The sequence below is a fragment of the Dermacentor variabilis genome, chromosome 1 (genome assembly GCF_050947875.1).
Source record: "Dermacentor variabilis isolate Ectoservices chromosome 1, ASM5094787v1, whole genome shotgun sequence".
Taxonomy (NCBI): domain Eukaryota; kingdom Metazoa; phylum Arthropoda; class Arachnida; order Ixodida; family Ixodidae; genus Dermacentor; species Dermacentor variabilis.
The window spans coordinates 112,178,618-112,204,289 of NC_134568.1; the positions used below are offsets into that span (position 1 = coordinate 112,178,618).

The following is a 25,672-nucleotide window of genomic DNA, read 5'->3' on the forward strand; positions in this document are numbered from 1 at the left end:
AATATCAGGAAGTTCGTAAAGTGCTCAACATCGTACCCATCTTCCTAGTTCGCGGCGACGCAAGCGCCCATCTCGCGCTGAAAACGCGAAACGAGACAGCCACGCTTTGAGTGAAACTAACAAATAACAATGCTGGCGTCGATTTTCCTACAATACCATAAATAAGGAACACCTTGAATGCACAGCGAAAGGAAGCTTGGCAGCAAATTCAATCAAAATGGATTGATCTCTACTGACAAACTCCGTGTCGACGACCGAAGGGAATGCTATATCGTACGGCCCTGAATATATAATAACTTAGATCTCGCTGCGATGCTTTCACGGTCCAACAGTCAAATACACAAGTAAACATTTACAAGCGAATCTAAGATAAAAAGTTTTTTTTTTAATACAGCGCGCTGCGTTTTCAGCAGAAAACAACACCTAGGCCTAATAGCGAAGCCAGCGATGACCTCGGCCTAGCCTTGCCCATTTTTCGCTACACCACAGGAAATAGATAGGTTAAAGCCACGGCCAAGCGGGCATCAAGTATGTAAATATGCAACTTTCAGCCGCTGCCTGATGCTTAACCTTGCACACAGCGGAAACACATTAGTTTCACACACTAACTACAGCATGCGTAATTCCGCAACCGAATGCCACGAAGACGCAAAGCGCTAGTTATTCTTGAATGACGCGCCATTTGCAGACTACAAGACAGGGAAATTTGAAACTACAAAACGCGCCCTTTTATATTAACAGCAATCGTACATAGGGATTTTTCCAGCGCAAGCACGACCATCGAATGTGTCAGGAATAAACTTGGACATTATATCAGCGGCACTTTCTTGATGCAACAACAACAACAAAAAAAAAAGTTGGCTTGTATTTACGCACGGACGGACCAACATAAGTAAGCTCTCTTTGGCTGCGCATAATTGACGTATCTGCAGACAGCACAGCCCGAATTCAATGTGCAGATACGTCCCCTGAAGCTAGTGCACTCTAATGAATGACAAACGTACTTAGTTACGCAGTGATTGCGGCTTACCTGACTCTTGGGAAAGCATCTTGCAAGCTTCAAAATCACGCGCCCTCCATTACCATCCCAGAATGCACCACTAGCTTGCGTCCCAGCGCTGTTCAGTGCTGTTGCAAGGAAGCAGAGGACAAGGGTGACTCCCCCTACTAAAAGCTCCGCGGAGGGGTTGCGTAGGTAAAGAAAGCGGGATCCTCCGTACTACTGTTCTTTTCTTTTTTTTTTGTGCTTACATCGCGGCACCACTCGCAGAGCAAATACAGTCGCGCACGACCCGCGTAATTTCAATAATCAACGTACAATAGACGGCACGTTCTTATTTTGCTCTCAATTACAATGTAATGCAAAGCGCGGGAAGCGTCTTTACAATTAACACAAGGCGAGCTTCCTAAATTTTATCCTCTTCGTAGTGCGCGAAGATTCGCGTGTGGCGTTATGTTTCTTCGTCTTTGTAGCTTTATCTTTTCTTTTCTTCACACAAGAATTTTACTTGGCGCTTTTTAATTCATAGCATACGACAATACGGCCCCGCTAATATAACCAGCCAGCCTTGCGTTGGCTTTGCAACGCCTTGTGGCCTTGTTTCGCTAGTGCGAATACGGCGAATACAAGGCACTGCTAGTACTAGCCACCATACCAGTATATACAAAAAATATTGCTGGTCCTTCGTTTTAGGGTACGGGCCGGCTGCTACTGCCCCGTGATCTCATTGCTTCTACGGAATGTCTGCGGCAGTGTATCGACAGCAGCTCTCTAGCTTGGCAGTCGCTGGAGGTTCGCCTAAAGATCAAGCAGAAAGGTGGGAACAGCTCGAACAGTCAAATGCGCTGCTGGATGTATTTTGTTTTTTCGTGCCCTTTCTTGTGCTCTCTTTAAGCGCTAACAGGGAGAGAGAGTAGCCCAGTGGTTGACACTGCTGATATGCCTTTACGAGTTGTCCTTCACCCGGCAATTTTATTACTTGGGTTTCAGAGTATTTTTTTACACATTTCTCCCGCAGGTACAGAGCGGTTCTTGAGAGCATTCTGAAGAATTCTGGACAAGAACTTGTAGAAGGACTGAAAGTTTTCGTTGAAGCTAGTAAGTGCCAGTAAGCTTCTGTCAGTGTACAAATGCAAGTAATTAAGCCATCTTGAATCCTGCACCGTGCTGCTAGGGTAGGGTGTCTTGTGTTTTTCTTGTGCTAAAATGAATTGGAACGTGACAAGAAAGTGATGACATTCATATAAGTGCGGGTTTTGTTAGCGCAGGGGTCCTAAACCGCGCGCCAAGCTTCTAAGCTCCGGTAGAATGTTCGCCTCGCCATTTCATTTCCGAACTTGCTGCATTTTTGCTTTAGGTTATCTATACTTAAACTCAACGCTCGGTAATTCAGTCATGTAGGACTTACTGGTGCGCTCGCATGGTAAGTGGCGAGTTTTCACATGCAAGAAATGTGTATGGATTCCTTAAAGATTTGCCGAATGCAAGATTGGTTAATAAGAACCAAAGGTAGGCAAAAACTGGCAAGGCTCAATCTAAAATCAGATTAATGACCTTGCTCAGCATCACCCCTTGAGGTGATTTCAAATTGTCTCAGCTTTGAGCGACTGCCAGCAATCTCATCTCAACGTCGTTGGGGTCAGGTAACCTCACAGTAAGGTTGTATTCTTACTGCTAGATGTACAGGCAGGGAGCAAATAATGTAGAATCTACAAGCGCTTGCCACACTGCATTCTCGCGCCCTTTAACGAAGCAGGCAACTTCTGTCCAGACATGGCATCGTGAATGCGCATCCTTTCATGCTCGTGTACCTGTCCATACAGGCTTTTTGCCAGCCTGCTATCAGAATCTGGATGATTGCAGAAGATTACTCTAGGAGAGTGATGTCCTAGAGTGAGTTAGCAAGACCTTCAGAAACAAAGAAAATCCTTTATTTGTGAAACGCAACTCATTCATAAAAAATAAGAGCTACAAGGAGAAGCAACAAGGTTCCTTTCACAAAAGACTGTACAGGGGAGGTTATGTGGTAGAGTGCTGATTTAAGAGAAACTGCCAAAAGGGCCTAGTGCACAGTGTTCAGAGGATGGGATAATTTCTAGACAGAAAACAAAGATGTGCCAGAATACGTTCTGATGGGAGGTTTTTATTTATGTACCCCCTCCACTTTCTGCTTTTTGTGGTGCTTGCTTGAGGAAAGAGCAGCCACTTTCCTCACCAGGCACTATTGCTGCTGCTGCTTTGTTCCTTCTTCACTGATGTACTGCGAAATTCCAGCTATGCTGTACCTGAGAAGCAACAAAAATATTTGACTTCACCACACCAAACATTCAACGTGACACACCCTAAAACTTGTGCATGGGGTTGAATTCAAAATCTTGCACTTCACTCACAAAATTCTAGCAGTCAAACTTGTCTTTGTGAAGTCAACCTTGTGAGGTGTGAGGTTGCTCCATCTTCACTATCGGAACCTCTTGTTACAGAGTAACCCAGCAATGCTAAAGCATCAAACAGCATACGAGGCTGAATTTTGTCACATGCATTGAGTGTGGGGGAGTGAAGAAAGGGGCGTGAAGATGTCTGTGGTCATGTACTTAAAAGGTTTGGACTTCGTGCACAGATATGCAATTGTTATGCAACAGGCTTTCCATTCCAAGCAAAGCTTTGCACTAAGAATGCTTTAGCCTTTCTGTCATGATACTGCCTATATAAAGTCTATGGTACAGTCTCAGTGTTGGGAGTTATTGCTTATAGATTTTTTTCTGTTACATCGACAGTTGTCAACGAGAATGTGAGCCTTGTTATATCTCGACAACTCCTGACTGATGTTGGCAACCACCTGTCCTCACTACCGGATGATGTTTCAAAATGTGTTTCTCATTTCACACTGGATAAAGTTCAGCCTCGAGTTGTGTCTTTTGAAGAACAGGTGAGCTGCGCCTATGCTGTGAAGCAATATTGAAGTTAGTAGATGAATATATGCCTTTTTTATGCAGCTATAGACTGAGTGACATCTGTGCATTATGCTCACCATGTACCCTTTATGCACCAACTTTTTTTTTCTTCTTCTTCTTTCCAGACCTACAGAATTTTAAAAAATCACCTGTTGCAGGTAGCACAATTCTAGGCCTCAAACTGGATTTCTCAAAAGAAGTAGACATTAATTGCACAATAAATTGTGCAAGTAAGTGCATATTGCAATTTACAAACTATAGCCAGTGAATTAGCAAGGTGTATCCACTCGGAACAAATTGTCAGGATAACACCAGCTTCAAGATATTCACAAAGTGTGCGAAGAAATACATTGGTGTTCCAGTTATTCTTGTGCTTCAGTGCATGAATTGATGCTTTGTTTAAGAAAAAGTGGAACAATAATACCTTTTTACCGCAAGCTTGACAATGCATATCTCAAAACTGGTGCCATCCTCGGTATTTATTCCAAGTGAATATGCCTTGCAAACTCACCGGCTACAATTTGTATATAGGGGATTAGTTATAAGGGAATAGTTAAGAAACCTAATTAATGGAATTTTGTTAACTAGGCAGCTACACATTTTGGTTTCTCATAAAAATAATGTCTGCCTCTGAGAAATCCTGTTCAAAAAAAAAAAAATTATGGGGTTTTACGTGCCAAAACCACTTTCTGATTATGAGGCACGCCGTAGTGGGGGACTCCGGAAATTTGGACCACCTGGGCTTCTTTAATGTGCACCTAAATCTAAGTATACGGGTGTTTTTGCATTTCACCCCCATCGAAATGCGGCTGCCGTTGCTGAGGTTCGATCCCGCGATTTCGTGCTCAGCAGCCCAACACCATGGCCACTGAGCAACCACGCGGGTGGAGATTTCACAAGGTCCATTTCACAAGGTCCCCTTCTTCAGAGTTCGTGATGTTGACACATCTTGTTGCCAGAAAGACAAAGCTGTGAGCTTTTACCTCAGCAGTGCCAACCACATGAGCCTATATGTAGGGCTTTTCTTTCATCATTTTCAAGCTCAGCAGGGTCACATGGCAATTTTTCACCTAGGCTTTCATTTTGTATTTAGTGTCCAGCAAAATGACTCCCTCAGAATTCTCTCTGTTGACCTGACTTCTTTTCAACGACCTTTTTGACAACAGCATATATAGTGGAAGCAGTTACCGTTTTATGTGAGCTAGCCTAAAATCTGCCAACGATAAATATTTAAGCACTTTTGTCAGAAGCCTTCGTACTGCACAATATAAAAGACCTTACCCACTCAGATAGTTCAGTCTTATATGGGTATGTACTATATTCATGGAATGAAACGCAGCAGGGAAATTTTCTAGTAGCACCCCCAATAAGTACAGTTACCTGAGAATGCAATGTCACGCCGGTATGCATCTAGTTGCTAAAGGTGGCATGAACTCTGTTCTAACCATAGCAGCGAAAACTACCCCAATACAACAAGAACTGGAAATGGGCGGGGGGGGGGGGGGGGGGTTAAAAAGTGCATATTGGTTAGGCCTAAACTGACATGTTTCATTCCGTGAGAATAGTACACATACCTATATCTTAACATTGAAGAAACCATGTAGTGGAAACTAAACACATATAAATCCACTTTGTATTAGCATTCAGATAGAAGCAGGTATAAAAACTTCTGTACTAGGCATCGAGCAAGCTAATGAGGTCTGAAATTTGTGCTTGGCTCTGCCGTATAGGGCTTCACAAGCAGTGTATCGCACCCGTAGTCACTTCATGCGCACTAATGGCAGTTCTTCGTACTGTATGATGCTGCCCACCAATATGCGGAGAGCCACTTAGTGTGTCTAAAGTCCTAAAGTAAGTACGAGCAAGGTTCATTTAGGAGAATTTCACTCTTTTATTTCATATGAGATAAAATTTACTCTAAAGACACCATACGCGAAACCAGCATTGAATCATATTGATTATGTGATGGTAATTGCTTATATGCAGTTAATGCAGTTTTATAGAGTTAATGGCAACATTAATGTTTCTAACATGGCTGATGTAATTTATTGTTTATGTGGTATCATTGAAACTAGATTGCTCTGTATGCTGTGGCAAAACTCCAAAAGTTTTCTCTATCAGTCCAGGCCCTCACTCGAGCATACCTATGGTCGTTGTGTGCCTTTAATTCTTGTTACACTTATGTTGCCTTATTGTAGGGGTCTGTGAATATAGTAACTCTTAAGACTAAATTTAATATGAATCAGTCAAAGTTAGTCACCTACTGAATACTTCTTGTATATTTTTCATATACTGAACAGCTGTTTGCACCATAATTATAAAATGATTTTCACATCCTAGTATATTTACAATGTTAGCAACTTTCTGTCATTACATTGCAAGTTAAAAAGTGTTGCTTATGAAAAACACAAATGGAGCATTAGCAGCGAGTAAGCAGCTTATTCACATACTTGGGACTTGTTGGTTAGTGCTCATAATAGCAATTTTGCCAGAAAAGTCTCGCTCCCTGAGTGACGTAGCGTGCTCAATTGTTAGAGCATCCCACATGAAATGCAAAGGTTGTGGGATCATTCCCCACCTGTGGCAAGTTGTTTTTTCATCCACTTTCATTTCCATTAATTTATTGTTTCTTTATTTCATTTATTACGCACAAGTAATTTCCCCTATGTTGTTCTTGGTGTCAGTGTTTGTTGGCTTCTTATGGTATGACTAATAAAAATCGGGCCCCTCGGTTAACCCCCTTTCTTCTCATTTATTATATAACGAGGATCTCGAATCTGGCAACATTGATGCCTTCAGGTAGCATGTAGGAGAAAGGTAGGAGAAAAATCAGGTAGGAGAAAAATTGGGACTGCAATTCAGTAGAGAGAAGTCTGGGATAATAGTATACAATGAAGAAAGGGGGGAACCATTGGAAATACAAAGCACTAAGATTGATCATGTTGAAAAATACAAGTATTTGCGCATATGGCTAAACGAGGGCAAAAAGTACTTGGAAGAACAGGAAAAAATTATGATTGAAAAAGTGAAAAGAAACTCAGCTGTAATGAAACACAAGGCACTTTGGAACTATAATAGGTACGAGGTGGTTAGGGGCGTATGGAAAGGGGTTATGGTACCTGGCCTCACATTCGGAAATTCAGTACTGTGCATGAAATCGGAAGTTCAGGCATGCATGGAAACGAGACAGAGAAGTGTAGGCAGGTTGGCCTTAGGAGCACACGGGAACACCCCTAATGAGGGAGTGCAGGGGTACATGGGATGGACGTCATTCGAAGGTAGAGAGGCAATAAGTAAACTAAAATTTGAACAGAGACTCCCAGCACTGGAGGAAAAAATGTGGGCAGGAAAAGTGTACAAATATCTGTACATGAAAAGTTTGAACACAAAGTGGACACTCAGAACGAGGAAGCTGTGGAATAGATACCTACAGCCGAGGGAGGGGGTCCAACGTGGTTCTAGTGTGGGAAAGGAGGTGAAGGAGACTGAAAGAAAAATGTGGGAAGAAAGAATGCTCGGAAAGCCAGCGCTATCAATGTATAGGTCGCAAAAACAGGAGATTAAGAGAGAGCTCTTATTTGATAACTCGCGGGGCAGCTCACTATTATTCGAAGCTAGGACAGGGGTTTTGAGAATGAAAACATACAGGGCTAAATTTGAAGACGTGGACCTTCGGTGCACAGCTTGCAGAGCCGAAATGGAGACCACTGAGCATATAGTGCTGAGATGCACAGACCTTCGCCCGACCCTGGCAGAGCGAACAGTGGCAGATATGGAAGGGGCATTAGGTTTTCCCAGGGAACGAGGGCAAATAGACGAGAAAAGAGTGGCAGTAACGAAGGGGAGGCTAGAGGATTGGTGGAGGAAGTCAAGGGATAGATAATACCATAAATCGGGGAGATAATGTTTCCTCTACTGTTTTAGATAGTTATTTTGGGGGGAGGAGGGGAGTGAAAACTAGGTTAAGGAAAAGAGGATATAAAGAAAGGAAAAAAAAATAATAATAAAATAGGAGGGGGAGCAAAAGGCTAGGTGGCGCCAGCCGCCGCCCGTTACAAAGGGTATAGCCGCCATCCATCCATCCATCCATCCATCCATGTGTGGGTTTATTGACCGGTTGCCTTCTCCCAAAAAGGTCACGTTCTCGTGACGCCTGCAGCAGAAAGGATGTCTCACATCCCCCGCCAAGGTCTATGAGTGGTGGCGCTGGCTAACACTCCCAGGGTTCTACTAATAATAATAATATTTAGGGTTTTACGTGCCAAAACCACTTTCTGATTATGAGGCACGCCGTAGTGGAGGACTCCGGAAATTTTGACCACTTGGGGTTCTTTAACGTGCACCTAAATCTAAGCACACGAGTGTTTTCGCATTTCGCCCCCATCGAAATGCGGCCGCCGTGGCCGGGATTCGATCCCGCGACCTCGTGCTCAGCAGCCCAACACCATAGCCACTGAGCAACCACGGCGGGTCAGGGTTCTACTAGGAAACATAAATACCCAAGAAACTGGATGGGGAAACACGCCGCGGTAGCTCAATTGGTAGAGCATTGCACTCAAAATGCGAAGGTTGTGGGATTGTTCCCCACCTATGGCAAGTTGTTTTTCCATCCACTTTCATTTCCATTAATTTATTATTTCTTTATTTCACTTATTAAGCACAAGTAATTTCCCCTATGATGTCCTTGGTGTCAGTGTTTTTTGGCTTCTTATGATATTGTTACATCGCATTATGAGATCGTTCCGCTGGACTTGCTCCGCTGAAGCCTTGCTTTGCCGCGAGTTCACATCCTTCATAGTTAGTGCTGAGACACAGCGCCTTCACAGGCGGGGGTTATGTTACGGAGCAACCAAGAGTAGGTGGGGCCAGTCAGATGACAGTTTGATGTATAGAGGTGGAATCTGTCTCGACAGCCATCTTGTTTATGCATTGTTGTCTCTCTTGTAAATATTGTAAATATATCTTTATAGGCGACTTCTGCAATATATCCTTATATGTGACTTCTGCAACGTAACAATATCACGGTTTTGGCACGTAAACCCCACTATAAAATTTTTTTTAATATAGGAGTATATTTGGAACAGTATATAAAATTGTATTCAAAAGGTGATCGGCAATACTGTATCACCTTTATTTTATTTTTATTTTTTTTAAATAAGAGCTGCTGGGGCTGACTTGCATTTGTTAAATACAGAAATATTAAGAAATGACCCGGCAGGAGGTGGTGACTATATTAGTCATAGTATTATGTTGCCTCCTCTCGGAAGCTCAGTGGAACAATAAAAAAAAAAAAAGTGTTTTCTTACCTGCAATTCGTTACAAGCTTGAGGTGTTACGATATTGTGTGCAATTCTGTCAGTGAAATTTTTTCTGTTGCACAGGTGGTAACACTCAACCAACATGCATAGCATATGCTAATAAGTTATACATATACATATACAAATTATCAGTATATACAAATAAAAGGCCATGTGTTACAATTATGGAGTTTTCTTTTTTTTTATATAACCCTAATTTTTTGCAGGCAGCAGAATGATGCTATTCAATATGGAATCATCAGGACTTAAATGAAACAAAGTTGTCTCCAAAGCGCCATCATGCCCTTTACATTGAAACATGTTGGGAAGCTGATGTGGGAATTTCTAAGCAGCATCACCTAGGTCATTTGCTTTTACATTTACTGTTACACCAAACGTTCATTTTTAGTAAAAGTAACTTTTTATAATCGACCTGTAACTCATATTAATGTTTCTCTTTAGTGTTCCATAAGCGAGTCTTGCATTCTCATGGGTACTGAGCCACCACCAAGTCCCCTAATATACATTGAATTAAAACTACCTACGAACATACGCAACCTCTATCGCCAAGTTTCATTAACCTTTTGGCTGCCAGGACTTCTTTCCCAATTGCTCTTCAGCCCCTGCTGGTTTTTCTTGCAGGTTGATTCAGTGGATGTTTCATGCTATTTAGAGACTCGTTTTTCTCATCACTGTCTTCAATTCAGAATTCGAGTTCATAAATTGTGTGCAAGACATGGGCGCCAGAAGAATATGAAGGATAACCAAAGTATCTACTATCAACAGAATGATTGTGCAGGGGTGGAAAAGTGTGACTGTCGTGCGACTTTGCAGTGGATAGTCATTGTTTGTGTTGTCCTTCTCATTCTTGCATCCAAACTATGCATGCCTAGATATCAGCAGTATCGTGAATCCAGCCTAATTTGCTCAGCTTTTTATCGTTCATAAATTCCTTTTTCTGTCAATGTACGGACAGAACTGCGACACTGGCTTGTCATGGCTTCTCACCCCTTGTCCTTTTATTTTTCTTATTTTTTTTAGGACATTTTAGGCTAAATTGAAGTTGGTTCTCCATTGTCATTTTCTTCAAAATCAGAATTCATTAACATGAATCCTTTTCATCTGTCATCATGCGACCAGACCTGCCACAGTCACTTGCCATGGCTGCCCGCCGAAATAGAGCACCGAGATATATGCTCGACCACCTGTCCAAAATTTAACTTTAAATTAATTTTAATTTAAAATTAATTTTGACAGTTTTGTGTATTCAGATAGATGACATAATGGATCCACTATGTTCTTTTTTGCACAAGTTGCTTCAGGAGAGGCAGGGAGTACGCTAAAAACACAAAATGAGTAGTTGTTCGAAGCAGGGGTTTTGCAAGAGTGGGTGCCCAAGTTACTTAGGGAGTGGCAGTGAAAGGGGCTTAAAGGACTCTTTAGGCGTGCAGATCATACAAAAATTGGCATTATTATAAGTTCTGCTATGCGCTTTATGCAGAATTAGCGTGAATGAGAACTGTGTAGTTTTTCTGCCAATTTTAATACACACTCCCAATCCATGCCCTCAAATGGACAGTTTCTACTGGCTTCTGTGTTCTTGCCAGTTGTGACATCAACATGGAAGCAGGAGCATAGGTGCCAACATCATGCGAAGCTGTCTTTGAACAAAAGTGTGGAGGACTCTTATTGCCGTGAACCTCTGTGTTCAACTAATCTGCTAGCATAAAAGTTTTGCCAGCAATGTAACCTTTATAAAGCGATCTTATCAGTTAAGTTTTTTGCCACAAAAGAAAAGAATTGTGCAATGCAAGAATGATTTACATTTGCTGTTGTTGAACACTTATCAAGATGTCATCACTAGAAACAGTTCTCTTGGGCTGCCAAATCTAGTTTCAGTTTTGATGAAGTGCCTTTTGCTCATCTAAAGTTACTTCTCTGTTCTTATGCAATATGTTTAACAATCTTGCGCACAACAGCAGATACTGCGAAACTTAAAGGAACCACTTCCCGCACATGATCGGGATTCTCCTTCAGAGGGGTTTTCTATGCATTAGTTGCACCACTTTAGAACCATTATGGTGTAACAGCCCCCCCTTTCACTCAGTTCTATTTATCATCCACCACTCATGACCAGCTGAACCTAGTGATAACATAGTCGGCACACTGCTTGGAACACTGATGAAGCGCGAGAAGAAAAATAATTGGAATAGAAATATTAAGCTCTCCTGACCCAGTATATTCCATTTACAGAAACCAGATTTAATCATGCTGCTTGCTGTCGGAAGTGACAGAGAGAGATCAGCTGAGCAGGGCAGGCTTTTAGTCTATTCTTTTTACTTGACTAAAAACTTTTACTCTTGCACTTAAGTAACATTATTGAGTTATATAGTCAAATTACCATGTAAATGTAGATCTTCATGAAATAAAAAAGAATGATTGAATACAGGAAAAAGTACTTTAAAAATTGGCACGTGAAGTTTGCACAGAAACTTGATCAGTCTGAAAACTAAGTGGAAGCCTATATCGATGCCATGGCTAAAAGTTGGCCAGAGATTACAGTTCCATGCTTTTTGTAGAATGTAGACTTTTAAAAAAATGTGCAGTGAAAGGTTGTGCAATATTCATGTATTTTGAAATAACATCACAGTTTACTTTTTTTTTTTTTTTCCAGTAGAAAAGTATGGCATGGTGACTACACAATCTCTGCATTGTATCAGCTGTGTAATAAAATTACTTAGACTGAGCAGTGAAGCACTTTGTTATAGGCTAGTGTTTTAAGCCTGCCATCTTAAATAAGCCATGTGTTTTTCTCTGCTCTCTTTGTGTACTCTCTTTAAAGTATTACTATTGAAAAGATTAAATGTTGCACAAATAAGGGAGCCATGCATGCATAGCTCTTCCAGCTCAACCACCAACTTATTTCTGCTCTCATTCTATGCCACGGTGTATTTTATTTAATGCTGCACTTGGATACAGTACTATTCTGTTTCATTCTGAATAAATAGCAACTGTATGTCATCTGTGGCAATGCAGAACTGAATCAGTCATCTCGGTGAAAGGAACAGTGGTGTCATCAGTCACTGTTATGGTGAAATAGGCTGCACTCCTTGTTTTGTAGTAACAGTTTCTGGTGGTGCAGTAGTTCCACTGCTGTGAAAATATATGCTTTTAATCTATCATTGATGCAGCTGATATACTTCTGATCTATCCTGGACAAAACAGGCAAGTACTGCATTCAAGCATGCTTTAAAGAAAATTTTGAACTGTGAGCTCTGCGGGAAATAGCATGAACGAGCCAGTAGTTCAGCATGAAAAGCCATGCATACCTGGCTCCCTTATATATGTAACGATGGGTACTAGTGAATGTAGAATATGAGCAGCTATGTGCAAGTATGCTTTACCTAAACTACCCGCCGTGGTTGCTCAGTGGCTATGGTGTTGGGCTGCTGAGCACGAAGTCGCGGGATCAAATCCTGGCCACGGCAGCCGCATTTCGATTGGGGCGAAATGCGAAAACACCTGTATACTTAGATTTAGGTGCACATTAAAGAACCCCAGGTGGTCAAAATTTCCGGAGTTCTCCACTACAGCGTGCCTCATAATCAGAAAGTGGTTTTGGTACGTTAAACCCCATAATTTTTTTTAATCTAAACTAAGTGCCACTTGGTAAAGTAGTGTGGTACGTCGCATCACAGTGGTCATTTATGTTTTGCTAAGCAAACTAACCCTTAAAAAATTTTTTGAGTCACCTCAAGCTACTTTTTTGTGCAGGTAGCAAGCATTCGACAACACCTTGCTGAAATCTATGTACAAGAACAAAGCTGGAGAGAAGCAGCCAGTGTGCTCGTTGGAATTCCGCTGGAAACTGGACAGAAGTGAGTGTGGTGGCATGGCCACTCAATCAAAATGTGCATTTTGGTCGAGTGACCATGGCAGTAATTCTGAAGTATATTTCATTCGCTTTGTGAGCTGGCTTGTTCCGAGGTATTTTCGTCTTCTGGTAATAATTCTCGTTCAGCTGTTCTAGTTTTCAATCGGGCATACTTTAAACTCGTATTTTGAAATTGTTTAATGGCTAACCCTTACCACCTTGCACACTCTCACTGTGCAGCACAATATCCAAAACTTTTCGTGTTACAATTATCACAGATTTCAGTTGTACTTTTTCATTTTGCAGTAGTGCTGCAACAAATACAGAAATACTTTTTTTTAAGAAGAATTGTGGAACTTTAGCAGTAATAAGTCTCTATGCTTACTGCTTCAAGCCATTTCTTTCTTTGCAGTTAAAATTGAAGATGTGTGTGCATATTTAATAAACTGCAAATCTAGTACTCCAGGCAGCATGGCAAAGCTTTAAGATTTGCACGTAGCTTTCAGCACTGACCTCTTTATTTATGTTGAAGAATATTGGGGGCACAAACAAAAATGCTTGCTCAATGCACCACTAAAGCTTTAATTGTATCTGAATAATTTTTATGTACCCCCCCCCCCCTTCATTTTGCACATTTTTTTTTTCAAGGACCCTGTGGAGGTCTGCAGAGTTTAGAGAATGTGATGGAAGGCTGTGATAGGGGGGGGGGCATGCCTTCAACATTGAGTGCTATTCCTGTCGACTTCATTTGCCTCAATTATGCGTAGCATTGTATGGTGAGTTGGTCAAAAAATTGTGTGAAGCTAGAAAACCCCTTTCCCCAATACAGGGCAAGAATGCACCGTTTAAGCCCATTGGTGCACAGTTGATAGCTGCCATCCAGAGTGCAGTGACAAATGACCCATTGTCCGTGATAACAGTAGGCACATCGGTGCACAACATTCTACGAGCCCGTCCACAATCACCGTTCCCCATATGCCATACGTAGAAAGGTGTTAAACCTAGGCCAGAAATGTCTAAGCCTATACTAAATGGGAGATAGCAAGCAGTAGGGGATGCCCTGGTAAGCACCTGACCAGTGGGGATGGAAGGTGACTAAAGGTGACCGCATGGAGAGGATGCACCACTCGTGCATTAATTACGCACAGCCGTACTCCCTCCGCTGCCTATGACGGCATTAAAGCGCCGGTTATGGTGCGCCAGGTGTTGCGCTAACAAATTAAGTGGAACCTCATTGAATGGGGAACTGTAGGAAGATATGTGCAGCATTATATGGCTGTCAGCGTGGTGCGGAATGTACATGTTTCGCAATGTAAATATGTGCATCTCTTTGCTCGTACCCCTCATGCATATATAAATAAATAATTCATACTACGTCAGCGTAATCCCCCCACACACCATTACCACGCTTAACACATATTCCGTGCCACGCCGACTTCCATATAATGGTATGCATATCTTGGACAGTTCCTGTTCAGGGAGGTTCCTCTTAACTTTTTAATGTGTGCTTCTTTCTTCAATGTCAGATTAGCTTCAAAGAGTTATGTTGTAATAATGATTGTTTAATTTTAAATGTCTTGTGTCAGGCCACTTTTCCTACTAAATGAAATGGTCTACTTGCCATTTGCAGTAAGGATGTACAGAGGCACCAGGGTGTCTACCCACCGGAAAACCAGGAATTCTCAGGGATTTTGAGTACTCTGGAAAAACTCAGGGATAAACTCGGGGTATTTGTGCCTCTATCAGGGAAAATTAGCGGTAATATTTTTGAAAGGGTTGAAAGTCGCGGTAATGCTGGCTCAAGTAATAGACAGGAATCGTAATGAATCATATTTGACACCCTGTCGTCGGCTGGAGGAATTTCCAGTGTACAGTCAACGACCGACTTTCCGGATGCCCAATAATTTGGACGGCTTCGTGGCACCACCACGTACCCCATATACTCAATGTGTCGGAACGTCTGAAATTTCGGACGCAAGAACCCTTCGCCGTCCGATTTTCTGGACTTTTTGCCGTGACCGCAGATCCGAAACTGCATTAATCAAAGCCACCACCGCTGCCGTTTTGATTACCTCGCCGCCTCTAATCGGCGCTCTCGTATGCAGTTCCGCTGGCAGCCGTAGCTACCACTGCGGCAACGCTAGACCTAGCTGCTTCGACGTTAGCTATTAAGCTTCTTGCCGTTGGGTGCTGTGTTTTTCATTGAAAGAATTCGCTGCTAACAGCAATGGCACCGACTGCGCTTTTGTGGTCCTCGCAATTGGCTTCGAAGCTCGAAAAGCATGATGTGTTAGATAACACCAGTTCCTGAAAGTCAGCTTTGCCTCAATACAGAAATATTACGTGGTGAAGCATAAGCAAACGTATTGCGGTGAATCATTACAAGCGTCGGAAGGGGCAATTGTCACCGGTCACAATATGTATTCCTTACTTATACACGCGTGCATCCCAGATCTCCTGTTACAGTATGAGCACCGATATGCCTAATACGTGTACCTACAGGCCTTCAGAGCATTTTCGAATGTGCCTGTGGCGGTTTCAGCCCTTAAGGGCAGCAAATGACATGCATTTATTTTTTCCAACTGGCCGATTTTTCTGACGTTTTCGTGCCCCTAGGGAGTACGAAAAATCAGACGTGGACTGTGCAACTGACTAAGAAGATGCTTCAAATGGGGTCCGTGGGGCGAACGAGTGGCGGAAGGAGGACAAGAACAGAAAGAACCTATGCATTGAGGAATGAACGGGAAAGGAAGCGTGCTGCCGCCATTTTGAAGGAGCTTGAGCTCAAAAAAGGAAGTGTTGGTGGATGCTGGGACGCAGGTGTCCATCATCCACACCAAAATAAACTCTTTAAAGCAGTGAAACACAACACTGAGGCGTCGTGTGCGGGCTGAGAGTATGTCAGGACAGCTGAGGTTGACTTATGAGCTCTTTAGAGAGAATCTTAATTGGGACAAAGTTCGGGCCTCATACCACTGAGCTTGCTATGAGTTGATAGAAATAGCTCATATTCGAAAATATTTGCTTCTGTATGCATCTCCTTTTTATTCATATTTGAAGATGTCTGACTGGATTTGCAATTTTTTTGAAGACATTTTATTTGCTGTGCATTTTACTAACCCCTCCTTTCTATTCTCTTTTTGAATAACATAAACACTACTCCTTAGTATTCAAACTGGATCAAGTTTTTTTTTTTTTTTTTTTTTTTTTGTATGCTTGCTGGAGAGTGACGGCATCAGGCGACGTGGTTTCAGCCCGTCTTGACAGAAAACATAGTTTGGTGTCTCTCAGGGAATTTTGCAAAGGCACTCAGGGAAAACCTGGAAAACTCGGGGAACTTGTACATGTCAACTTGGTAGACACCCTGGGTGCACCTCTACGTTCCTTCCCTTCTAAATTGTACAGAAATATGGGCGTGCTGTATGTTTGGCTCCTGGGTGTCACACTTGACTACCATCTAGACTTTCACCACCTTGTCTATCAGGTTGACTGTTGTGTGATTGACCTTCAGCCTACAAAAATCCAAGGGAAAACATTGTGCGCGCCATTTACAGCTCTTATTCACCTGTGCTTGAATACTGCAGTTCAGCGTACGGCTCTCATCCAGGTGCCATGCTGCATACTACATTGTGAAGTGCCAACTTGGTCACACAACTTCACCGTACTAGGGATTATGCACTACCACACTTCTCCGCATAATTGGCTTATACTCACTACATCTAAGTCAGGAAGTCGGGACACAGCTGTCAAAGTCATTGGCACCACAGTCTCCTCCAATTCTGAAATATCTCTAGTGTCCCTGGCATAGAGCATGTAACTGCATGCCATGTACTATCAACACACCCTACTTATTGTCCTCTCCACCTTACCCTCTTTCCTTTATTATTTATAGAAGTGCATTGCGAGCCTCCTAGTATGGATGTAAAGCCCTTCACAACTGTGTAACTCGGGAACAGAGTAGTAAAAAAAATGTCATATAGCTGGTGCAGACTGCGTTATTAAAGGGGCCCAGAAACACTTTTTAAACATAGTAAGGAAAGGTTGCCGATCTGGCGTTGAGGCTGCTGAGAACATGTGAGCCAGATATTACTGCACTGCACGCAGCAGGGAATTTACAATCTACTGTCAAACCCAGTGAAAAATTGCTAGCTCTCACTTATGGAATGTCATCATGCAGAGTCATCGAAAGCAGGTGGTCCACCAATGCTATTGGCTCATTTCGTGATCGCAAGAGCATTCTCAATAATACATAATTACTAAGTGGGTTAAATAAATGAAAAATATATACACCTGCAATCTCAAAAAGATGAGAAACTTATTTCACCTTTGCATTGCGTGTGTCTACTCTGCTGTATGTGGCCTCCAAGATCGCACCGGTGTGCTGTGTAGCTTAGTTTATCGTGGCCGCCACGCAGTGCCGCAACGAGCCCTGTTGCCGCCACGACACTCAACTTGTGGACGGGGCTTTGCCCTCTTGGCTTCTCCAATGTGCAGCTTCCAGCGCGTTAGCGAAGATGAAGAGAGAGAGAAAGCCGGGTATCAGTGTGATAACTCCACAATAGTTGGAAGAATTTGCAAAAGTTTTGTGGCATGAGATTTGTAAGACGACGTCCTTTAATAGTGAGGCCATTCTAGGATTAGTTAAAACATTGTTTCAGGGTCCCTTTAATGGAGATAAGCCAGTATGTTTTAAAGCAACACAAAAGCTAGTAGGCGGTGGCCTGAGCAGGGATGGAAGTGCTGCGCCAGCTTGCGTCAAAACACCATTTCTGATGAAGTTGCCAAATTTAGCAGCATGTGCATGTGCAGTGGCAACCACACAGCCATAGGCATGTGTTGGCTAGTGCTTAGCACTGCAATCCAAGCCTAAGTAATCCGTTTCTTCGTTGGCATCTTTGGAGCGTGGGTGTGTTTGATGGCGTAATTGTTAACTAGGCCACAAGAAAATGAAAACTGTTTTATGCTACACAATGCATTACGAATGTTTTCTAAAAGTTTTGCGCATTTGCGCATATATGCGGACCAGCTAAAGATGAGTTGAACTGGTGGCCATTTCATGGGTCAGTCGGGAAGGCAAGCCTCACTGAATTAATAAGGTTGTACGGTCTGCTCAGCGTGTAGCTCATCAGTTTTGTTATAAATTTTAGCACTTGATTTTGCACCCTATTGGTACATATCTGCGTCAATTAATGGGTGAACACCATGTGTGTGACATTCTAAATCTATTTCGAACATGCACCACTCCGGTTACCAGGCTGATAGCGTGGCATGCCTACAAACGACCTGCTTGCTTTCATAAAACTTCTTGGTCAGAAATATCCAATGGCACCCACAATCATCACTCAAATTTGCACTTGGGCTACACTATTTTCTGCCTGGCCACACCACACAAGATAAGGCTCTTGCCGCCACAGAAAGCAAAACAAGGATGTAAAGTGCCAGTTTTAGTCAACCTTAGCAGCCAAATTCTGGTCATAATTAAATGTTCAGCGAAACTCAAACCTCCGAAATTTCGTTCGCAGCAACGATGTTTAGGACATGACTTGCGCAAATCAGAGTCCGAAAATTTTAATAAACCATTGTTCGGCGAATGAAATATCGGTTACCGTTTTACACTGGCTTTATGGAGTCTGTGGTGGAACCGCAAATAAGCCCAAATAATCGAGCTTATTCAATATATTGGCTGCCGACGCCGACTGGAAAGCCAGTAAACATTTTTATCCCTTTATTATTTTCAAAAATATCTCTGAGCTTTTTCTCAGCAAGCGATGTGAAATACTGGCAAATGTGCAATGACCAGTATGTCACTTCACATTTATTCTGTGGTATTTTGCTATCTTAACTGAAGGTCGCCAAAAAATTTAAAATTACCTGAGGGCACTACGCCAACGGCGTTCACTGTACCTTGATGAGTGTTGTTCATGGTGACCACTGTGAACACTTCTTGTTCATTGGACACGAATACATTTAATTAACTAAATTTATAATTTACTAATTGATAAGATGTCAATGAAAAATGTTGTGGATGACGTTTACAAATGACCGATGACAACATTTCAAACAACCGAAGATTCGTGAAGAACCTGCCGTGGTGGCGTACTTGCTTTGGTGTTGCGCTGCTAAGCTCGAGAGTGTAAGAAAAAATCCTGGCCGCGGCAGCCGCATTTCAGTGGTGGCAAATGCAAAAACACCCATGTACTGTGCATTGGGTGGATGTTAAAGAACTCCAGGTGCTCAAAATTAACCCCCGCTACGGTGTGCGTCATCGTACCGTGGTTTTAGCATGTAAAACCACAGAGTTTAATTTTAATTGAAATTGTTATGACTTTTTTAATGAGAAAGAAAGCCTGTGAAATAAATAATAATAATAAACAACTGTGCACCGAAGATTGCATCACATCAGTGTTTATGCAAACCTTGTCAAATAAAAGCACCAGGAACGAGTGGCCGCGTTTCTTACTCACTACGTTAGAGCTGCATCAGCAGTTTTTGGTGCACATTTTCAGTCCTGCTCAAAAGTGAAGGAGCACAATCTTGTAATGGTTCGCTTTCCGAGCCGTTACAAGACCATGATCCAGGTTTGCATATTTGTAATATACACAATGCACTGATGCAACGTTTACGTCTCGGACCACTTTTATTACTGGTGCGGGGACGTGCTGTCACGAGTTTTTAATTTCGCAAGCTTTCTCGTTTTTTTTTTTTTTTTTTTTGTCCGTAAAAAGGATCACAAAAGACCTAGGCAGTTATACACTGTTATCGAGCATTTCTCAACGTATTCCACAACCTTTACATTGACACCTTTTTTAGTATAAGGTAATAAATGTTAGTTAATTAAAATTAAATATTATTTGCTTGTCCGCAATAAAAAAAACTCTGCTAGCATTAACACTAGCCTATCAACACAGATTGAGCAGCCGTTCGTGGAAAGCCCTTGGTTATTTTTTTCTTGGCCACATATAGTAGGTACATACAGTATGTAATTAATGGTGGTTTCTGAGAAACTTGTATAGGCTTCCTTTGTAACTTTATGCTACAGTTAGGTGGCAGACAATTTTTGCGACCTGCCGTGGTTGCTCAGTGGCTATGGTGTTGGGCTGCTGAGCACGAGATCGCGGGATTGAATCACGGCCATGGCGGCCGCATTTCGATGGGGGCGAAATGCGAAAACACCCGTGTACTTAGATTTAGGTGCACATTAAAGAACCCCAGGTGGTCAAAATTTGCGTAGTGCTTTACTACGGCGTGCCTCATAATCAGAAAGTGGTTTTGGCACTTCAAACCCCATAATTTAGTTAACAATTTTTCCCTGTCATGCTTGCCTTGCAGGCTTCTGCAGAATTGATCGGCCGTAACCGAATAGTATTCTGCAAAGTGAAATAAAGAGCACCTTTTCTTCATATGCCTGTATTTCACTCATATTGACATTTACCAAGGTGCTCCAAACCTGGTCCAAAGTGACAAATTTGCTGCTCCCAGAGCTGCTCCAAAACTTCCTTGGCCGCTTCCATCTCTGCCCGAGAGTCCTTCTGTACAGGGTATCATGTAAGGATTATTTTCCTTTGGTTCCATTAATTTCTTATCACCCTTCACAGTAAGTGGCTCATTATAGCAATAATGAAGGCTTGGCCTCATGTCAGCCAATGACGGAGGGCAAAAAGAATGGAAAGTTAAAATAATCTTGTCATAATACAGCAATGGTGCCGGTCATCCCATCACGCCAACAATGTGGTCGAGAAATTGTCAGCATGCTTTGCGCAGTACGACAAGTGTCGCGAGCTGATCAGGATGAAAAAGGAGGCGATATAATACAAGCGATTTCGTGCCCTCTTTACTGTCTTTACTACTTACCTCTCGATCCCCAATAGTGGGTTGTGCCATTTTATGTAGGAAATGGGCTGTGTTTGCGGACGACATTTTCAACGCGTTACCAACAGCGAGTGAAAAGACAGTCCTTCGTACCAAAACCGCCGTGCCATGGTGTGCGTTAACAGGGAAGTTCAATTTAGAAGGTAGAGCATGGATTCTCTTACTTTGTTGTACTATTGAGTCATCTGTTAAGAGCAACTATGTACTACCTTTTGATGAGCGCAGAAGTGTCTTCGATTGATTATCACTTTGAGGTCGCAAAACTAAACAAGGCTTACATGTGAATAAACTTGCGGTGCCAAGCTACGAATTGCAGCGGTGCACGTTGGGTAGCGTGTCACGTTGCTAGGATCAGCCATGTGGACCAATTACAAAGCGTTCTGGCGTTACATGGCACCGGGTGCCCAAACGGCAGTGATTGTTCTCGTTTGTGAAGCATTCGAGGCATTCCATTTAGCTTTGCTTGAAAGTACGAGTTGAGCTTGAAAACTCTGAATTTGAACGACGAAACATTGCATACATGCTGCCCATGGTGACAAAGATGACCACAGTCCCCACGAGAGCACAGGTGTGCATTTGCGGATGAAGAATGTCCAAGCACGTCAGCGAATAAGTTAGTTTTCTCGGTTGATTGCACCCTTGAGACACAGAATTGTTGCCATTGCATCACTGCTTTGTCTAGTCAAGTGGCTCATCTGCTGGAACTGGGATTGCTGTTCCACGTTTTCTACATCTGCCTGCTACAGCAATGTTTTGGCATTATTGAACTCTCATAAGACGCATATCCGGAGTGTCTGATCCCTGTATAAGGGTTCTTGGTCCCTGTATAACAGTAAGATTTTAAATTGCCTGTATCTGATAGCACAATTCTAATCCCTGATCTAAGTTGCTCGATGAGGTGGCTATTACTTCTAAGAGAAATCAAAATGCTTAATTGAAGAGTTAACATAATTGCACTAATTAACTGTTTAATTATTTTAAGGCACATATTTCAATCTACAAATTGTAGCTAAGGAGTTCGCAAGTTGTATCCACTTGGAACTAATTTTCTGGACTGCACCAGTCGAGATAATTTCAAAGTGTCTGACGACATGTATTGGTGTTCCAGTTATTTTTGTGCTTCAATGCATAAAACAGCGTTTTCATAAGAGAAGTAACTGGAACGCTAATTCACTTTGTCGGACACTTCGAAAATTAATATCTCGAAACTGGTGCCATGCCAAGAATTCATTCGAAGCGAATACGCCTTGCAAACTCCCTAGCTGTAATTCATAGATTGAAGTATGCACCATAATGTAACTTATTAAAAGGTTGATTAGTGTAATTATGTTAATTATTCAAATAATCATTTTGATTTCTAATAGAAGTAATGGCCACCTTATCAAGTAATTTAGATCAAGGGGTAACTTTATTGAGTCCTGAAGGACACCTTCCCACCCACTCTTGGTTTAGTGGTCAGCAGGGGTCGCGGGCCGCACCCACGCTGGGACGGGAAGCCCGTGAGCCTCCGCCCTTTCGTGAGCCCTCTGGACGGCCCAGAGCTGGGTCTGGTGGTCGTCGCTTCGCAGGGCGTCCACCCAGTCTTCTTCTTTACTGAACATGGTGCCACTTAACGCGGAGCATTGCCAGAGCATGTGCGCTAGCGAGCAGTATGATTCGCCACAATCCGGACATTGTGCTTCTGCCTCTGGTGAATAAAGGCTCAGTCTGCCTATCGAGAGGAATGACCCTGTCTGAAGCATTCTGAATATCGATGACTGTGGTCTAGTGAGCTTAGCATGGGGGAGCGGGAAGGTCCTCCTCGACAGCTGATAGTGCGTTATTTCGTTGAAGGTGAGCAGCGGGTCTCGGTGCTCCCCTCCCTCCCCGCCGCTTCGCTCGCCACGATTGCTGCGGTGCATGAGTCCTCGTGCGTGGCCGTGCGCCAGCTCGTTGGCGTTGGGAAAGTTGGGGTGCACGTCTGCCTTCATGTGGGCCGGAAACCATTTGATGATGTGATGACCCGCGGCTCCCTCGTTGCCGAGGACGACCGCCGCTTCCCGCGATATCGAGCCCGAGGCGAATGCCCTCGCCGCCGATAGCGAATCTGTGTATACGTAAGGACGTTCGGGGTCCCTCAATGCCATGGCTATTGCCACCTGCTCGGCCACTTCGGACGTTGCCCCCTTGACTGATGCCGCATGAATGATCGTCCCATCCCAGCGTATCGAGACGGCCGCATACCGGTCGCTGTGCTCGTACTGGGCCGCGTCTAAAATGCCGCCAGTCCCGGGCAGTTGGCGGCCGATTTCAGCAGGTGCTCGGGCCCTCGCCTTTTGGCGCCCCTCGTTGAATTGCGGGTGGACGTTTCTCGGAAGCGGTTCTACCTTGAAAGTGCCCCTGACCGCCGCGCTGAGCGCAACCTTGCGTGCGTTGCACTCTGCCTCTGCATTTATGCCTGCTTCTTCTAGGATGCGTCCGCATCGTGTTGATGTGGTTGTGTGTTGACTAAGCAAAAGTCATGTAAAAGTTGGGCACATATATCTCGGTGTCGTGTGCCATTAGGCGCTCCTTTGTATGTGGACCAGTGAGGTAGTTTGTTCGTCATTATAACTTGTAACCATCGGCTGCCAAACAGCCAGATCTGGGGCATGTGGCTACATCCAAAGACGTGGTGCCAAGTTGAAACTTAAACAGATCATGTGGTTTGGATCACCTTTGTAATAATTTTACGCACAGACACTGTATCGTTTTTAGATAAGATCTAACTTAATGCCAGGTTGACATGTTTATTTCTGTAAAAAAAAAAGTTCCATTGTTTAAGCCCACAGACACAATTCTAAACTTGTTTCTACATCTGTTTCTACATTGTTATCATACCCTTTAAAAACATGTAATGTATACAGCTGCCAACAGTCATCTTCATTGGATTGGGTAATGTCTGAACTCTACGCGCTTATTTAGTGAAAGCTGTTTAGGGCCCTGAGCATTAAAGGGACCTTGAAACAATTTTGTACACATGTACTGAGTCAATAGAGTAGGTCCTTCTGATCATTAATTGACACATCTAAGTGCTCGGTGTAAAGCGTGTAATGTATTATGAGGTTTTAAAAATGTACATCGCTGCAGATCGCAGCTTACCACTCGGCTGAATTTTCAGGTGCCCCTAACCATTTGAATTAAATTGCCCTAATGACACTGGTAAGGTGAGCTATCCGATTGGCGACCCAGGGCGCATCATCAATAATTTTTCTAACTTTATTTTGAAAAATGCTGTTCATAATAGTTGGAATGTTAGTTAATTTGTTTCTGTAAAAAGAAATTAACAGAATGAGAATGCACAAGAACAATTTCTCACCACGCTTAAGCACTTCCGGCACACAGCAAGCGTTGTCTGCTTGTGTTGCAACAGGCTCCATTTTGACGAGAGCTCCGTGGTCAGTGTCGGTCTGTCTTTTTGCGAGCACCATGATTAGCCTTTCTTGCATTGTGGGCTGCAAATGTGTCGACTGGCAATATGTCAAGCTGCAGCACCGTGTCCCTCTGCGATGCAGCAGACGAGCGGAGTGGCTGCAGCGTATCGGACTGTCACTGCGCGTTTTTGGCCGTCACTTCACACCGGAGAATTACTACCACAATAGCATTTCGCGAGTCCGGTACCCAGGTAAATGCAAGCACAAGGGGGACAGGACTTGGCCATTTGGCCGTGCCGCTTCGCAGGATGAGCAGGAGTGCAGACATGAATGGTCTGCAAGGTGCGGTCTCCTGGTGGCACAGAGTTCAACCAAACACAGTAGCAGTAATGAAATGTATTCTTCTTTGCTGCTGGTGTAAATTTTTTGTGGGAGCATAATCATTTGCACATTGTTTTTGTAGATGTTTAAAATGTTTTACACTTGTTTAGAGCAATATTAGCTCTTTGTTTGGCTGGTTAAGCTCTGCGTCAACAGGTGGTTAGACTGTGCAGACCGATCAGGCCGCTCACGTACGTCTACACTAGTTTCTTCATCAGCTTGAGTTCATGCCTCCAGCCCTCCGTCGAAACGCCCAGCTCGCCTGTGGATACTGGAACACCAGACACTTTTGGCGCTGCAACAGAATGCTCACAATGCATGCTGCTTCTATAGCTCTTACTTGCGGTCGACTGCCAAGCAGCTGACAGAGAGGCTTCGCGTACTCACTCTTAGAGAACCGGAAGTAGATGACACGACGTGCCATCATGACGCAGAGCCAGTGAAGGCGGAGCTTAGCCCCAATCACTCGGCGAACAAGTTGAGAAGAAAATGCATTGCTATGGAGGAGGGTAACCTGCAATCGTCCGTAGCTCTCTTAATACGAGACACTTCGCACAAATTGTGGTGTGAATAATTAACTGTAGCTGTACCCTACGCGTCTGAAAAATTTATTCAACCTGTTTCAGAGGCCCTTTAAAGAAAATTTATTGAATAAGGTTTGTTCAATGAGAAATTTAGATTATTTATTTCATTTCAAATGAGTAACTTAAGACAAGGAAATCTCTCACATAGTAATTTAGTTACCTGCCTGTTTTATGTGCTAATTTTAGTATGTGTCAAGGGTGTTTTTTCTTCCAAATTATACTCAAACACAAGGTGATTGGTGGAAACTCAAAACTTTGAAAGAGGTCATTTGTTTTAGCACCTTAAGAACTGCACCGATAAAAGTTGAACATATTCCCTAGCGA

The 25,672-nt window shown here is 43.0% G+C and overlaps 2 protein-coding genes and 1 non-coding gene across 8 annotated transcripts in view; 2 read left to right on the forward strand and 1 right to left on the reverse strand.

Annotated features, from left to right (window-relative positions):
- The window catches only part of LOC142582887 (uncharacterized), a 98,901-nt gene extending 97,735 nt beyond the window's left edge, over nt 1–1,166 (reverse strand). For all 4 annotated transcript variants that reach the window (XM_075693004.1, XM_075693013.1, XM_075692990.1 and 1 more), the window contains exon 1: nt 1,031–1,166. In XM_075693004.1, the coding sequence (XP_075549119.1) occupies nt 1,031–1,049 (19 nt within the window). In that variant the 5' untranslated portion in view covers nt 1,050–1,166. The remainder of the gene's footprint in view (nt 1–1,030) is intronic.
- CSN4 (COP9 signalosome subunit 4) overlaps nt 1–25,672 on the forward strand; it is a 65,937-nt gene that overhangs the window by 121 nt on the left and 40,144 nt on the right. The window contains exons 1-5 of one of the 3 annotated variants that reach the window (XM_075693093.1): nt 1,105–1,195; nt 1,694–1,817; nt 2,019–2,098; nt 3,775–3,926; nt 13,023–13,126. In XM_075693093.1, coding sequence (XP_075549208.1) covers nt 1,741–1,817; nt 2,019–2,098; nt 3,775–3,926; nt 13,023–13,126 — 413 coding nt within the window. In that variant the 5' untranslated portion in view covers nt 1,105–1,195; nt 1,694–1,740. Of the gene's footprint in view, nt 1–1,104; nt 1,196–1,566; nt 1,818–2,018; nt 2,099–3,774; nt 3,927–13,022; nt 13,127–25,672 lie in introns of those variants that run through there. The other 2 variants (XM_075693102.1, XM_075693086.1) reach the window with 2 other exon arrangements.
- TRNAL-CAA (transfer RNA leucine (anticodon CAA)) lies at nt 8,475–8,547 on the forward strand. Its single transcript has one exon. It is a non-coding gene; the product is annotated as a tRNA-Leu (tRNA).